Source organism: Lonchura striata, chromosome 2 (genome assembly GCF_050655825.1).
Source record: "Lonchura striata isolate lonStrDom1 chromosome 2, ASM5065582v1, whole genome shotgun sequence".
Classification (NCBI taxonomy): Eukaryota; Metazoa; Chordata; class Aves; order Passeriformes; family Estrildidae; genus Lonchura; species Lonchura striata.
In genome coordinates this window covers 112251045-112268188 of record NC_140704.1, presented here as the reverse complement: position 1 = coordinate 112268188, position 17144 = coordinate 112251045, and the positions used below count along the sequence as shown (strand labels likewise).

General features: G+C 39.4%; 1 protein-coding gene across 2 annotated transcripts in view; it reads left to right on the top strand.

Moving 5' to 3' along the window:
* The window catches only part of CDH2 (cadherin 2), a 114144-nt gene that overhangs the window by 81673 nt on the left and 15327 nt on the right, over nt 1-17144 (top strand). For both annotated transcript variants that reach the window (XM_021525736.4, XM_085572044.1), the window contains exons 7-14: nt 335-507; nt 5385-5522; nt 5882-6067; nt 7992-8248; nt 9584-9726; nt 10900-11133; nt 11450-11683; nt 12932-13071. In XM_021525736.4, coding sequence (XP_021381411.1) covers nt 335-507; nt 5385-5522; nt 5882-6067; nt 7992-8248; nt 9584-9726; nt 10900-11133; nt 11450-11683; nt 12932-13071 — 1505 coding nt within the window. The remainder of the gene's footprint in view (nt 1-334; nt 508-5384; nt 5523-5881; nt 6068-7991; nt 8249-9583; nt 9727-10899; nt 11134-11449; nt 11684-12931; nt 13072-17144) is intronic.

Here is a 17144-nt window from a genome sequence, read left to right as displayed (position 1 = left end):
TGGCCCAATTAATAACATAAGTATCTAAACATGAGATGTTCTCTAGTTACAGAAATGTTATTTGTGGCAGAACTGTAGGATTTCATTGTTTATGTAGCTTCTTCAGTTATAAGCAAATGTAGTCTTTTATAAACATAGAGTATTTTTATCTCCTCTTGTGTATTTTAATTACTCTGTTGGTGAGTCTTGATTTTAGCCAGTTTGTTTTAAGTAAAGAAGGAATGTGCAGATTTTACCAAAAGAAATATGTGCTTTGACCACTGCTTGTAAAGTGATCTTGTATAATATGAGTGTAAACTGTTTATATAACATCAGTTATTTATCCTGCTGCTAGGGACCTACGTGATGACTGTTACTGCCATCGATGCTGATGATCCAAACACCCAGAACGGGATGCTGAGATACAGAATCTTGTCACAGGCCCCGAGCAGCCCCTCTCCGAACATGTTTACAATCAACAATGAGACTGGTGACATTATCACTGTAGCAGCTGGGCTTGACCGAGAGGTAGGGCTGGTCTTAATCCCGTGGGTTGGGTTGCACTTAATATTGTAAAGATGGATGGCTCGGGATGGTGGGTGGGTGAGAGGATGGACATGAGCTGACAATGTGCACCTTCAGGCAGTCATACCCATGGCTGCATCAGCAGCAGCATGGCCAGCAGGTTAAGGGAGGTAGTTCTCCTCCTCTGTTCTACTCCTGTGAGACCCCTGGCGTGCTGTGTGCACATCTGGGGTTCTCAGCACAGGAAATAAGTGGACCTGCCTGGAGCAAGTCCAGACGAGGGGTGTGAAGATCATTGGAAGGTTGGAGCACCTCTTCTATGAAAATAGGCTGAGAGAGCTGGGACTGTTTAGCCTAGAGAAGAGAAGGCTCTGGGGAGACCTTATTGCTGCCTTCCAGCACCTAAATGAGGCCTGGAGGAGAGCCTGGACAGGGGTTTTTTAATAAGGGCATATTGAGATAGGACAAGGGGAGTTGACTGTAAGCTGAAAGCAGGTGCATTTAGATCAGATAAAAGGAAGAAATTCTTTACTGTGAAGGTGGTAAGATACAGGAACAGGTTGCCCAGAGAAGTTCCATATGCCCCATCCCTGGAAGTGTTCAAGGCCAGGCTGGATGGTGTTCTGAGCAGCCTGGTGTAATTGGATGTGTCCCTACCCGGGGCTGGGTGTCTGCAACTAGATGATCTTTAAGGCCACCTCTAGTCCATACAATTTCATGATGCTGTGAAATATTTCTCCCCCTCCTCAGTCTTAACTTACTCCCCTTCTTCACCCTGTTGACACCAATTGTTTTCCTAGTCCCAGAGTACAAAATCTCAGAGGAGAGAAAATTATGTTAGGGATGAAAACTGGACTTGTATGTATGGAATCCTATGTATTCCATGCGTGTAGTTACTCTTGGCGTCTGGGGTCATGGAAAGGATCTTGTCCCATAAGCCTGTTTGCTCTTAAGAAACAGGTACACACTAAAGGAGAGCAATGCAATAGTAATAATGATAAAAAGAAGTAATCTGTCAGTAATTCATTGCTACATGCTGAGCAAGGTCCATCCTGTCTAGACAGTTCTTCACTCTGCCCATCACTGGAGAAGGAGGATGCCAGATCCTCTGCTCTGATTCAGTCATCTGTGAGGTTGGGAATAAAAATATTTCCCTCCCAACTCCAAATCTGTCACACTAACTGTGCTTTTAAACCACTTGAAAACTTCACAAGAGATAAGCATTATTTTATAAACAAGCTATAAAATTCTAACCAGCCCCTTTTGAATACATCTTGTTTCAACTTCTGTATTACTAACTTCATTTTAGCTCATTAAATCCCAAGTACTGTATTTGCTGTTCATCTTTTAACTACTTGTTTATACTTATTTAAAATGGAGAATAAAAATGCTTTCTGAAGTTCTGGGTTTGCTATTAATATTCTGAGGCATTTCAGTTTGAAAGGAGCAATCAGAAGATTTGAAAAGCTAAACAGACTGTTAGATATTGCAATTAATTTTTGAGGTTTTATTAACATTCATTCTGTTTAAGTTGGTTTTGAAGAGAAGGGATTTGAGCAAAGGAAAACCCTGAACTTTACAGTATTGCCCTATTAAATTAAAAGAATGATGGGCAGCTTTGCCCTTGTTTTTAAAATCCCCTGGTCATCTTTGACAGATGAACTTTCAGAAGGACATAGCGATAATTCATGAGGTTTTATCACTTGGTGACTAGCTATACTGGAGGGATTTAACTCGGAAGAAACCAGCTGCCTGTGGAGCTTAGACCTTCACATGAACAGCCTTGTCATTCACCATCAGTTTTCCTGATGGATCACTCTGCTGATACCCAAATGAGTATATATAAACATTTCTTGGAACACGTTGGATATTAATGGTTAATGTTAAATCATTCAAATATTAAATTAGACTAATATGAAATAAAATGGTTTCCTTCCCAAGCTTTGCTTCCTCCATTTCCTGAGTCATTTTGTGGAAGTCAATTAAATTAAATTGACTGGGAGTCTAGAGAGCCAAGGCTGAATCGTCTTCTGACAGTGGGGCTGGGGAGTGCCTTGTTGTCCGTGTGCCCCAGCTGGTCTGCCCACTTCTGCCTTTCTACTCTTTTCTATGAGTCTTGTCTCTCTTGATAAAGCTCTAATTAAAGTCATAAAATGCTAGACAGAATTTTCAATTCTTAAATAATGTGACACATTTTTTATGGGAGCATAAGTGTTATAGGCATTAAAAAAAAAAGTGGTTCCTCTGATAGCATTCTTCATCTGCTGGTATTTTAGATTAACATGCACAATGCATTATTTGTGCTAACATGCACAGGAGGAGATTTGCTTAGGTAAGGAAACTCAGCTTAAGGCAGAAGAAATCTTTCATTTGTTATCTCAAAAGATGCTGTTTCATGAGATCCAGCTGCTCTTATTTCTTTCATTATTGCTGTGGAATTCACTTCAGCATTAAAACATCTGCCTTACTGCTAGAGGTGCTGAAGAAGTCAGGCAGGGTACTTAAATTTACAGACTGACATTCCTGCCTCACGTGAGGTTAATTCAGTGAAGTGCTCTTTTATTTGGCCTGTGTTGAAGTGGAAAGATGTGAACTGATGAGGTCTGTGTTCTTTCTTGAAGCTGCCAGTTTGTTTTTAGATGTGTTGCTGCTAAGTCTCTGTGCAGGCTGCTGACACATGCCCCACAGCTCATTCCTGGCTGCTTCTCAAACCACAGTAAAAAGAGACCCACCTCCCCCAATTTCCCCATGCCTGGAAAGTTGTGTGCTTGTTTTCTGAAATTTCACTCTCAGCAGCTGATCTGCTTTATGTGGGTGCTGGGAAGAGGGAAAAAACCAAGGGACTAAACAAAAACACTGATTTGCTGTCTTTTGGGGCACGTTCTGGGGAAGTTTTGAGAGTGCCAGTTCTGTTGGAATTAAGATGATTGTAAGGAAGCTGGGTCTCTGTGTAATAATAATGGAGTTTCCTTAATGAAATTTGCTTCTTGGGATCAATGTATTAAGACCCAGATGAATCAGAAGCACCTGCTGTTTCAATAACATAGAATCATATGGCAGTGAGATTTGCTTCAATACTGCTTTAGATTTTATTGCTTCACAGTAAGTAAAGTATTATTTTTTCCTGGATGAAAGTGGTAGAAGCATTTCTTTGATTCCCTCATGACTGCTGCTTTTATTGGTGTCATGAAGTAAACATTTAAGATGTTTAAAGTATTTGAAAGGTCAGTTTGCAAGTACATTTTCCAAGCCAGAATTCATATACATATATATATTTATTTATTTATGCATTGTTAAACATGTATACTGCATTTCTTTAGACTTTATACTAGTCTTGCTTTTTTTAGAGAATTGTTGGATGCATACATAGCAATACACATATGTAGCAATACCCTTACAGTGTCTTGTAAGAATTTCTGTATGAAAGAGGGCATGAGCATAAATCATTATCTTCAGTGGGAGTTATAAAGATCTGTACAGCTTATTTGAAAAACTTTCTATTCCATGACTCATTGCTGATGCTTCGAAATGTGCAAACCGTTAAACCTCTCATGTCTGTCGTACTGTCTGGCCAAAGTTTGAAAGAAAGCTAAACGCTATCAGTGGAATTATCCTTGCTTATTTTTTGTATCAATACCTGTAATTCCTTTTTGTAAATGGTGTGATTCTAGGAGTGTCCTGCTTGGGGTCAGGAGTTGGACTCTCTGATCCTGATGGGTCCGTTCCAGCTCAGCATGTTTCATTATTCTATAAATTGTTTCCATGAGAAGTAATCTGTCATATACCCCACTCTTTAGACAGTGGAAGGAAATAATGTACCAAGTGGAAAAAAAAAATCCCCAAAACATAAAAATAGACCCTCCTTGAAATAGTTTTATTTTGCCAAAAGGTTTTTGCCAGTGTTAGTAAACCATTTGTGAAAGTGCTGTTTCAAAGTAATAGCAGCTCCTTATGTCCTTTCTTTTGGGAAGAACTGAATGGTAACATTTCTCTGCAAGGAAGGACAATGAACTGGAAAAATGAAGGAGCATGCACAATGTTTGAGAGCAATGATTTAAAATAAACTTTTTCAGCAATTCTATACAGAAAGTATATTTATGATGGTTGTTTTTTTTTAACAGACCCTTGTGGATGTTGTTTTAAGCAGCTCACCAGGCTGAGGTCAGGTCTCCGCCAGGCGTTTCTGGTGCTTAGGGACCCTGGACCCACTCCAGCTGCGAGGGGGGAGTGAGTGCCCAGATCAAGGGCTGTAAGCAGCAGTGCGGGGAGAGGGGGCCCATGGCTGCCATACTCAGCCAGGGTGTTTAACATTTATGGAAGTAGCCCGTTTGGTGCTTCCCTCCCCCTTTCTCACAGTGCCCTTACTTGTCCCTGTTGGCCTCGACATCTTTGGTTTCCATAGAGATCACAAGAAGTTGCAGCAGCAGTTTTATACTCAGGCTTGGCTGAAACAAATCCTTGGCAGTTGTGGTCGTTTGGCCAACAAACCTACCTTGGCTCAGTGCTCTCAAATGCTTTTGAGGACTTTCCCTGTTTTAGTATAAAATGCACTCTGGCTCTTCTTTCACCATTTGAAAAGCATTGTTAAATCTGTGATCATGCATTAACTGTCTAAAGTGGTTTGATTTATTAGAGTAGGAAGCAGTCAGCCTGTCCTTACCTTGATGGCCTTTCAAGAAAGTCAAACAGTAGTTCAATATAAGCAACCTGCTGCTGTGGTCCTGTGGCACAAACTTTGCTCCTGTCATTTTGGGTAATGCCAACTAGAATAAACTGTGCGATATGTTCCATTGCTTAGCAGAGTGCAATTTTGGGAACACCTGCTGTCCTATGGTAATGTTAGTTTTGTCTGAAACTTATGTTGTTATTTTGTGTTTTAGAAAGTACAACAATATACATTAATAATTCAAGCTACGGACATGGAAGGAAACCCAACATATGGTCTTTCAAACACAGCAACTGCTGTCATCACTGTGACAGATATCAATGACAATCCTCCAGAGTTCACTGCCATGACTGTAAGTACAGGATAGGAGTTACTGAAGGATGTGCATATTTATAACCATTCTATTTCTCTCATTATAGTCACAGACAGTAAATATTGATTACTTATTAAATACCATACTGGCAGGCAGACTCAAAATATGTGCTGAATATATATTCCCTATATGCTGTGTTCTGCTTTTGACCAAAAGGCAAAAGCTGACAAGAGAATCAAGCCATTGGTTCTCTGGGTGGCCTCAGGTAAACTTCATTAGCTAAATTGTCAGAGCTCCAGTGAAGAGAGATGGGCTGCCCTGCTTTGATGAATGTTCAGCCTGGTGTGGCTCCTGCATGCTCCTCCAGATGAGGTGAAGTGTTCCCATGGTTTTTGCAGTTCTACGGGGAAGTACCGGAGAACAGGGTGGATGTGATCGTAGCGAATCTGACGGTGACAGACAAAGACCAGCCGCATACGCCGGCGTGGAACGCCCTGTACCGAATGACGGGGGGGGACCCCACGGGCCGCTTCACCATCCTGACCGATCCCAACAGCAACGACGGGCTGGTGACGGTCGTAAAGGTAAGGCTTGCTTCAGAGAGTTCAGCACAGATGAAAGAAGTGGGAGAACACCAAAGGGGGGGGAAATGTGAGTTCCTGAAGCCAGCATGAATCTGGAATAAAATGGATGCTCCCTTTCTTGTGGAATCTAGTAATCCGTCTCTTTGAATGTTACCTTGCTTACGCTATCAATAGTATTCTGCCTGCTCAGTTTTAAAAATCAGGCTAGGTTATTAAAAATTACGGGTCTTGAATCTATAAATCTTTATCTGCTGAAAGTTAGAAATTACTCTGTGAAAAAGCGTCTCCTTAGTATTTTCTGCTAGTCTAAAGAACAACTTCCTACCTCCTCAATTAGTAGTCACACATGTTGTCTGCACATTTTATGTCAAGATGTTCCATTAAGGAACAGATATAGGCAGTCAAAGCACAATCAGGGAGGAAAAATTGATAGGTGGGAGGGTACTTCTACATGAGACATTTAAAGACTGGCTATTTTTAAAACCTCATTTAAATACCTTTTATGGAATAACCTGTCTATCTTCATTCTCTACCAGCACAGCTCTGTGTTGAGGGATGACTTATTTCAAGTGATAATAACAATGTGGTTCTATAATTAAAACTGCCAGGCAGTAGCCACCTTAACTCATGACCCACTGATAAATGTCTCATCTCTGAGTTGGCCTGCTCTGGTTTTGGCTGATCCATTTCAAAGTCAAATGTGCGATGCCAGTGATCCCATTTGGAAATTAAAAAAATTCACTTTTTTTCTCTCTTTTTTTTTTTATTTGTTTTGTTTTGTTTCATTTAGATTCATTTTGTTTCATTTATTTTAATTTCATTTTGTTTGGTTTTAATCCTCCCAGTATCTAGGTGACAAAAAGATACAACCTACATGCAGCATTAATAGTAATTCATATAAGGTTTTTTTAATAACTCTCTTTGGTTTATAACTGCTCTTCCCCGGAGGTACCAATTGTTTCATTGCAGTCTTCCAGGAAGAATTATGTGAGTGCCTGTGCTTTTTAGCACTTCTTTAAGTGCCCAGACATGGGAAAAGTTGGAAACCTGCCTACAGTTTTTATTGGCAGTGCAATGAGTTGATCTGTCAACCTGTAATGAAGATTAGATTGTCTCTTGTCACTTATTTCATACTGTTACATGCCAGCTGCCCCAGTAAGGTACGGAGTTTTCTTCCAATCTGGGATCTGTGTGAGTAGTACAGTGCATAGTACAAAGGGAAATCCTGTCTCCAGGAATGCCTCAACCCTGTGCAGCAGGACAAAGGAACTCTAGATTCCCACTGTTTTGACTTCTTCTTAAATTGGACTTCTGGTTCAATGAGGAAATCTCCAAATGGAAGGTTATCTTCACTGGGAAGATAGAAGCTGTAGGTGTATCAGAAGTCAGGTTGACTGGGATTACCAAGAGTCTTTCTAGTGAGATGTTGAAGACATGAGAATCTCTGATCTATGGGAATAGCTATAGTCATGAACTCATTTGAAGGAAACTTCCATCCTTCTAACAGAAAGAGGCAGCTTTCTGTCCCCATGAGAGATCATCAGGAGGCACCTGTGAGTGCCTGGCACAAAGCTGGGAGCTTCTTCATCATTTTGTGATTAAACTGTTCGTTTCCTCATTTGTTTCTAATGGCAGTACCAGAGTAGGTTAAATCCCAGAAGGACAAGGTTTCTAGCTCTTCTGACTTCAAACCTGCTGCTGCTGCTGTGTGCAGAACTGAAACTGCCACATGCTGCTAAGCAAAGCCCCAGTGCACGGGCTTGTGTTGAGGTGATGATTTTGTACTCTCTTCAGACTCCGTGCTCATTTTTGAGAAAAGCAGTACAAGTAATCTTCAAAAATGGGCTTTAAACTTAAAATGTAATTATGTGTCCATTGCTACTGTGAGTGAACGTTAACACTTCCTGCTCTTTGCTCTTCCCAGCCTATCGACTTCGAGACCAACAGGATGTTTGTACTTACCGTAGCTGCAGAAAATCAAGTGCCTTTGGCTAAGGGGATTCAGCATCCTCCTCAGTCAACAGCAACTGTGTCCATTACGGTCATTGATGTGAATGAGAGCCCGTATTTTGTTCCAAACCCCAAGCTTGTGCGTCAGGAAGAAGGGCTGATGGCTGGCAGCATGTTGACAACTTTTACTGCTCAGGACCCAGATCGTTACATGCAGCAAACGTCTCTAAGGTCTGTATAAGCACGTTGCAATATCTGTGTTAGGGAATGGGTGGGGAGGAAAGAGGTGACATGTGAAATTACTGCATTTACCGTAGCAGGCAGCTGTCCCAGCACATCCTGTGGGTTTTGTGCAGATCTCTCCAAAGGGATTTTTGGCTGTATAGAAGGTGAACTGATCAGTATTCATAGGTGTGTAAACTGGGTCATCTTCTCATCCTGAGTCCCATTCCATCAAGACAGAATGCAATTATGCGTCTGTGGTAAAGTATCCCAACTAATTCAGTCAGAGCAGACATGGGCTTCTGTGAACTAAGATCATGTGCAATTAAAATTCACCAGTAATTTCCCATGGCAACAAAATTGGGATTGTTGGTGAAATCTGAAGGGTTTTCTTTTCATTTTTCTCTAGTAATGCAAAGCGGTGGTGTTGTTTGCGAATTCTTGTACTGACAGCTATTATCATAATTGATCATAATTTTTCTTGTGTCTAAAACTTTTCTAGCCAAGCATGCCTCATGTCATTATTTGCAAAGCTAAGGCTGTGACTGCCCATGGGTCAGAACTCACCTTATCCAGCTATTTTTTTTTTTTTTTTTTTTTTTTTTTTTTTTTTTTTTTTAGCTAATGTAAAAGAAACTCAAAAACTTATGTTCTGGCTTTCCTTCCAAAATCAAGATTATTGCAATTTTATTTTCTCTTGATTTTTGGTTAGCTGTTTGTATGTTTGTAATACTTCGCTCATTTCTGGACATAACCATCGTACTAATGACAGCATGAGGACTAAGATAGCTTGCACTTGATTAATGTCAAAGAGAAAATGTATCAGATAGAATAATGGTTTTGAAAGACACTTCTCTTTCAAATTAAGATGAGAAACATGCAGTAAAACCAGGGCCTCTGAAAATGAAGTGAAACTGAAGTGCTAGAACAATGTGAGTTAGTGCAACTAACCATATCCATTTTTACCTCTCTCCTGCTCTCAGCACTCTGACAATATGAAAATTAGTATGAATATCTCTGTAGGTGTAGAAAAACTAAGAAGGATCCTGACTGAATATTTTGAGTCTTGAGTATTAATGTTATATAGTTTATGGTAATTCTATTATTTTCTCCAGTTACATGATAACCTACAGGGCAAGGCACTTCAAGAATCAAAATGCAGGACTGGTTTAAATATGTATTTCCAAGAAATTTACTGACAGTACTTGATAAATGGAAATGTGTAAAATGCTATCTTCAAATTCCAAAAACATGTTCAGAATACAAATTAAAATACTAATGCTCTCTTTGTTGTCAATATTTATGTTGGCAGATAAATAAAACAACTTATGATTAAATACACAGGTACTCAAAACTTTCAGATCCTGCAAACTGGCTGAAGATTGACCCTGTTAATGGACAAATAACAACTACAGCTGTTTTGGACAGAGAGTCAATATATGTGCAAAATAATATGTATAATGCAACATTTCTTGCTTCTGATAATGGTATGTATCAATTTTGTGTATTTTTTAAATAAAGCTTTTAATCTTTGTGATTGAATGGCATTTGGTTTTACTGGGGCAGAAAACAGGATATGCTTAGGATATATCCCATTGGAAATCTGTATTACCATTAGACTACTTGGGAAATGGCTGAAGAATAATTCCCTGAGTTTATAGAAGAATACTGTCTTGGTTACATTAGTTGAGTTGACAGAAAATTTAAAAAGCCCTGCATGGGAGTGTGGTAGGTTGAGTGAATGCACAGCATGAGTGAGCTTTATATGGAGTAATGTGTCATTGGAGGGGCTTTGTATTTTCCCACATTCAGGCTGCAGCAGGGCAGAGGGAAAAATATCTTTTTGTTGTCAGTTTGTTAATGACAATTAACACTGCTCAGAAATTAGGCCTTTGATTTCAGCTGGAGTGCTGTACTGTTCATAGCTGATAGCAGGAAGATGAAGAGGCACAGTTAGGGACGTTCTCACATTATAAGGGAAAACTGAAACACTGAGGCTATTTGCCTTGGAAAGAAGACAGGGTAAAATTTTCTGAACTGGAAACTAGATCAACTATTTCTGTACTTTGACTCTGGTCTGGAGAAAAGACATAACTTGAACTGGAAGATTATGGGAGGTGGAATGAGAACCATTGCTAGTTATTGAAAAATTCAGTGCCAAATGATCACATCAGTGTGTGATTCTGGCAAGATTTATGGAAGCATCACACATTCGATATGGATGGCAGGAATGTCCAGAAATAGCATGATGAAACTCAGTATTAGAAAGAATTTAAGAAGCACAGTTATGGTAGAGGGTGATCTTATGCCTTCAAAGTTTGGAAATAATTTGTCCAGAAGACAAATCGTCCCAGTTTTGCACTTTCTTTGAAGTCTTTCTTGTGGACAGTCTCTGGAGATTAACTGTCTGTCTGGTCAGTGAAGTGGGTGAGTCTGTGATCTATGGACCTGCAGTTATTTTCTGAATTTTGCCGAGTCGGGACATTTTTCTGAGCACAGACTATTTAAGAATTATTGTGTTAGCAGGACCAGTGACAGTGTTGGATTGGTTTTGTAAAAGACAGAATCCCAAAACTGAGTTAAACATGTGTGTTGGTACACCTTCGTTTAAATAACGTTGCAACTGGAAACAGGCTTAATGCTATTTCGTTTTCTTTTAGGAATACCCCCCATGAGTGGAACTGGCACACTTCAGATATACCTGCTGGACATCAATGATAATGCCCCCCAAGTGCATCCAAAAGAAGCCACAACTTGTGAAACACTTCAGCCTAATGCTATTAACATCACTGCTGTAGACCCTGACATAGATCCAAATGCAGGCCCTTTTGCCTTTGAGCTGCCTGACACACCTGCTAGTATTAAGAGGAATTGGACCATTGTTCGAATTAGTGGTAATTAACATTATGGAAATCTTCATCATTTTAAATAAACTTTTGGAAATATCTTCTCTTTGGTATTATTTCACAACATACATGAGTTTGGTTGATATTAACAAGAAATGACTTTAGCATAAGTTCCCCAGAGAACAAAAAATTTTAAGAAAAGATGGTCACAGCACGCAGGGGGTCTGTTACCCTGAGTGTCTTATAGTAGTTTGAGCAAGAAGTTAATGCTGAGCTCAAACATGAGCTATTTTTGCCGATGCTATTTTAATCCCTTGTGAGCAATATATTACTTTTTAACCAGCGCCTCTGTTTTTACACACAGGTGATCACGCCCAGCTCTCCTTAAGAATCCGGTTCCTGGAGGCCGGTATCTATGACGTGCCCATAGTAATTACAGATTCTGGAAATCCACATGCATCCAGCACTTCCTTGCTGAAGGTGAAAGTTTGCCAGTGTGACTTAAATGGCGACTGCACAGATGTTGACCGGATTGTTGGTGCAGGGTTGGGAACTGGTGCCATCATTGCAATTCTGCTTTGTATCATCATCTTGCTCAGTGAGTAGAGAGCTCTCTAAATTCTAACTCCTTTACTCTTGTTTTGCAAGTAAAATATTACATTTTAGTATCAGGTACCTTGACAAACACAGGGGAGTTATTAAAGGCTCAGGTCCAGGAATTGTTGCTGCATGGTTCAGTGTTCTGGACAAGTATGAAAACTTCCTGATAGTAGAGGATTTGGAGTTGGATAGTGTACAGCTAGCACCTGTTTGGCAGTCAAGCCCTGCAGTGGATTTATAAAAGAGATTTTCCATTTATGCCCATGGACACTTGTACTGTTACATCAGTGAGTGACCAGGTTGAAGATGTGATTAGTCCCCAGGCTTCTAATCTGTCTTGTGCTGCCAGTACTGTGTGATTTGGTGCCACCCAAAGCAGGTGGTAATGCTTAAAAGCATTGCTTTTAAGAAGTGCTCTGATGTTACTATTACTGTGGTTCAGTTTAATGCAAGTAGGAATTACTGTTGGAAAGTAGTATGTCACAGCCCTTCACATAAGGACTGACAAGAAGGGCAATGATGTGTATGTTTAAGTACTGTGAAAAGCTGTACTAGTATTCTGATTTGTGTGAAGTGCATTGAGTAAGGGAAATGACTAAATATCATGAATGTCTGTCCAATGTAGTAAATTAGATAATTAGATTAGCTACCTCTCCTACACATTGTAGTTAAGTGATTGCCAATTGTGATGGAACACAAGGGAGAGATTAGCCTGGTCATAGTACACTATGCACCCATCTAGAACATAGAAAATTATGGAAAGGAGTAATTAAAAAAAAAAGTGAGCCTAAGCATGTGATTTTACACAAGCACACAGTGCATTTACTTTCTTGACAGAAGATACTTTTTAAATGCCAGGTATGAAACTAACAGAGTCTTATTGAAGGAGAGATTTCTTTCTGAATATAGTGGTTTATGAAGCATAGTCTTTCTTAATTCTTTTCATGGCAAGTTTGTTTTGCAGATGTGGAATGGATTTGTTACTTACAACCTTGAATATGTGATTGATTTCCAAACCAAATTGCCTAGAGTGGTCTGAGTTTAAACATCTCTTGCTTAAGCTGCCTTCTGTCAAATTATTAATTTAAAAAAACCCTGTACCTTATCCAGAACAGTCAAATCCAACTGCATTGCTTTTTTCTTTCTTTTTTATTTTTTAAAATACTGACATTAAATTTCTATTATTTTCTATGGCTGTATTTCAGACTTAAAATGTGGTTTTGTCTCTTCCATTTTTGCATTATAGTTTTAGTTTTAATGTTTGTGGTATGGATGAAACGCCGTGATAAAGAGCGTCAGGCAAAGCAGCTCTTAATTGATCCTGAAGATGATGTGAGGGACAATATTCTGAAATATGATGAAGAAGGAGGTGGAGAAGAAGATCAGGTGAGGAAAGGTTAATGTATAGATTTATGCATAGATTTACACTTCTCACTCTACTTTATTTTGTTTACATTAAAACACTCTGGTAGCTAATTTTTACATTAAGTACTGAAGGCAATAACTTTAAATAAAACATTACTTTCTCTCATTTTTTTGTGCCATTGCTTGCCATTTGGATAAGATGTAAGAACAGTATCTTGTCCTCTTGCAGTAAAAGCATTCTGACCAGATTTTAGTTAGGGCTGTTATATTTAAATGAAAGTTAACATCCACTGTCATTGCTGTCTGTAAACTTTCCTCACTCCTTGTCTGGGAACTTGTACAGCAACACGAGTGCAAGGTGCCTAATATAATCTAAACCAAATACAACCCTTTCTTGGTGATGGGTGAATGCCTTTCTAGATAAATAGTAATGTTGGCTATTGACAGATTTGCCACCAGTGGGATTTCAAGCTTGGAAAGCATTTAGGTTTCAAGTAGCTGTCAGGGCACATCTGTGTTTATTTAAATACTTTCCCAGGCAGGTGCCATATGCATTTTGTCTCATGTCACCTCTGGTTGAACCACTGCTGATATGTCAGAGGACCAGGAGTGATGTGTATATGCTAAGAATAGTGTCTTTTGCCCCCATCTCTTTCCAAGTTAGTGGATTTTCAAGCAGTGTGATTTCCTTCCTTCAGAGGACGTTTGTTAAGTGCTTTATGAACATGACAAACAGCAGATTTATGCACATTATCAATGGTAGAAGTGAGTGTCGTAATTACAAAGAGAACAGTGCCTATAATAGAGTCTAAGAAATTTTCCAGTTAAAAGCCTTGAAAAATTAAGTGCAATTCTTCCACACATCCCCAGTCTCAGTCATCTGGCACTTGAGTTATCTGAAAAGTGTCTCCCTTCACTGGTACAGACTTCTATAGTTTCTTTCTGCTCATTTGTTTATCTGAAATTTGTGTTCCCCTTAGTAATTTCCATGCTTCCTGCATTTCCCCAAGTACTGTTCCTACTTCCTGGCTTTTCTGAATAATGTTCTTCTTAGGCAGTTTTCAAAGGAAACTTCAGTTTATGCAGTTTTGGAAAAATGCTTATGTTAAATAAAGTGAAAACAAGCCTTTGAGTCTATGCATGTATTCCAGTTACTTGTACATAGTTTCAGTACAAGAACTGCATCCTGCTTGTGCACCTGTTATTGTACAGGAAAGTTACAGTCTTAAAATTAGGAAAACTCAGTCCTGTGAAAAGTAATTTTTCAGTTCACATATTCCCAGCTCTTGTTCATCCCGAATTCTCTGGAGGATCTGTTCAGCAATCGTCATGGATCTTTGAGTTTTAATTACTGTCCAGGCAACCCTCAGGACAGGGGTTAGGTTGTCTGAGTATAGTCCATCGGGAAGCCATAGGTGATGGTAGGGTAGTGTTGGGAGGGATTGTGCTGCACATCAGAAACGGTAAGCATTGTGAGAGTGTACAATGAGAGCAAAATGGGAATGGTTCTGAAGTCTCTCCTCTGCCCATCTTGTGCTGTGCTCCTCTCCAGTTGGCAGTGCTGTGTTTGTGAGAGGTTTGATTAGGGTGGTGTGGCAGGAGTGAGTGAGACATCCTGCGAGTGCCGCAGAGATGAGCACGACGTAAGCTGTCCATAATCGCAGCCTTTCGCCGGCAGTGGATGGACGTGCTGCACGCAGCGAAAGGAGAGCTGCCAACGGGTGCACTGGCAGGAAAACAGCAAGGAATGTGAAATTAGGACTGTTTTCTCTCACAGTGGGCATAGAAAGCGTCTAGACCTAGAGAATTTTAAGGGCTTTACAAAAGATTGAATGATTTTTTGTCACAAATCCCCTTCTTACTTTCTTAAGATGAATTTTAAAGCCACTACTGCAATTTCGTTATCTTCACTGCAGTCGCTTTGTTCAGGTACACAGGTACCTATTTTGATCCATTGACAGTAGGCCAGGCTCTGGGGATCTAAAACACCCTTGCACACTCTAAACAAAGGAAACATGTCCAGAAAAGAACAGCTTGTACAAAGTGTAGCAAGCTTTTATGACCACTTCTAATGTAGCCAGTTTTATACCTCTAATAGGCAAAATGGGGGTAGGTTCTCCCATAGCTTGAAAGCTGAGAATTTGTTCTATGCAGAATGGATGAAGAGAGAGCACAAACTTTTCATCTCATTTTCTTATCTACAATGGATTATATAAATATGTTCTGTCTTGTTTTTCAGTGAGATTATTTTACTTTATTTTGGTTAGGCATTTTTTAAAATCTAAATTCCGCCTGTACTTAAACTACATGGTAATAATTCCTAGGTTTGTTTCTTCATGGTTCCCTCCTGGCCCCCCTCATCCCTTGTGCCCAGGGAGAAGAGGAAAGAGGGAGAATTATATTTCGTTGGGGTTTATTTGGTTTTGCACATATTTTATGTGAGATTTCAGAACTTAGAATGCAAAGCTTTTCAAATGTCCCAACAAGTTCTCTGCAAGCAGTAATCTCATTTTTACAAACCACAGCTTAGCAAAATACTGCATAAGCAATGCAAAGCTGTGTACAGCATTGTGGGCAAAGGGTATTGGCTATAAAGATCTTTGCATTGTTGTCAATGTTAATGAAAGTATTCAAGTGTCAAAGTGAGCGTTCTAAAAAAGTATGGGGCTAATATCAAAAATGTATTTTCAGAATGAGGCCTCACAGGGTAAAACTGCTACTGTTCTATTAAAATCAAGAAAAATTGCTTCATTTCAATCTTGGATCCATAAGTCATCAGCAAATTACAGTAAAGTGCTCTGTGTCAATATTAATTTTTTTAATGGTGCACTGTCTCTAAAATCCTGAGGACTGATTAAACAAGCAGCTTCAATAGAAGGCAGTACACAAGATGACTCAAACACAGAGCTGTCCAGCCCAGAGTGCATCTCATGTGGAGAAATAAAAAGGAATTTTAAAGCCTCATGTGCATCCCAGTGAAAACAGTATTTTAAAAGCTTCACATATTTTCCTAAAATGTAAAATTACTTTTATTTATAGCCAACAAATTACTTTTTAAAATCACATGCTACTCGAGAAGGACAGCTTGAAGATTTACCCTGTGTGACCTGGTATTTCCCAGATGTTTAGGTTATTTGAAGATATGACTGTTAGGACTTGAAGGTAAGTGATAGAACTTAGGTCTCTCTTTATCTGAAACAAATTAAACTTTTGAGTATTTTATCTTAAAATACTTTATTTATTTGAGAGCTTTAATATATTTATTTTGAAATTATGTGAGTTGGGTTTCTTAGCTGTCATGGCAGACCCAGAAACTCCTAAAACATGTTCAGCCGATTCCTTTCAAACTCTCTGTACATTCTATCAGAGTGATGTCTCCTGTAAGAAATTAGATGAGTTCAAATTCCAACTAGTTCCTCTGAGTCATAGCAACTGCCAGAAACAAGCTGGAATTCCTGTTTGGTTTTGTTGGTGTGTTTTGTCTTTTTTTTTTCTCCTGTGCCAGCAATTCCAAGGAATTATGAAGTGAAATCTGTAATAAAAGAGCAGTTTAGTCCATCGTGAAGGTCTTCAGTTAATCCCATCCAAGGCCATTTTGGCCGGCTTTGTTCAGTCTGACAGACTGAATGCCTGTCAAGAAAATTGAGGATCTTGAATGATTCATAGTTGTCTTCTACCTCGGCATGATGTACACAGGGTCGTGTGATCTCCACAGCAGCTGAGAAAAATGCTATTAATTCTCTAAGCTAGAAAAGCTTTTGATCTGTGGGTCATAACTGAAGTCAGCCTGCTTGCCTCTGAAGAGCATTGTCAACACTGGAAATGTTTTGGACTTTTTTCACCAAAAAAAAGCAGGCTGAAAAACAGGCTCCAGAATGTTTCCAGCACTCCTGTTGTTCCAGGCTGCAACTGTCTGGGTTTTGTGAACAATGACTGTACTAAAGAGAAGTTGGGGATAAGGGAGGAATGAGAGAAAGCAGAGGTATTCCAGATAGAAAGCTTTGGATTCTTCTCAGGATTTTCTTTACTATTTTATATGTTCAGTAGTTTAGCTACCTGACTTAGTGGAGAATAGATCATGAGAGGGTTTGAGT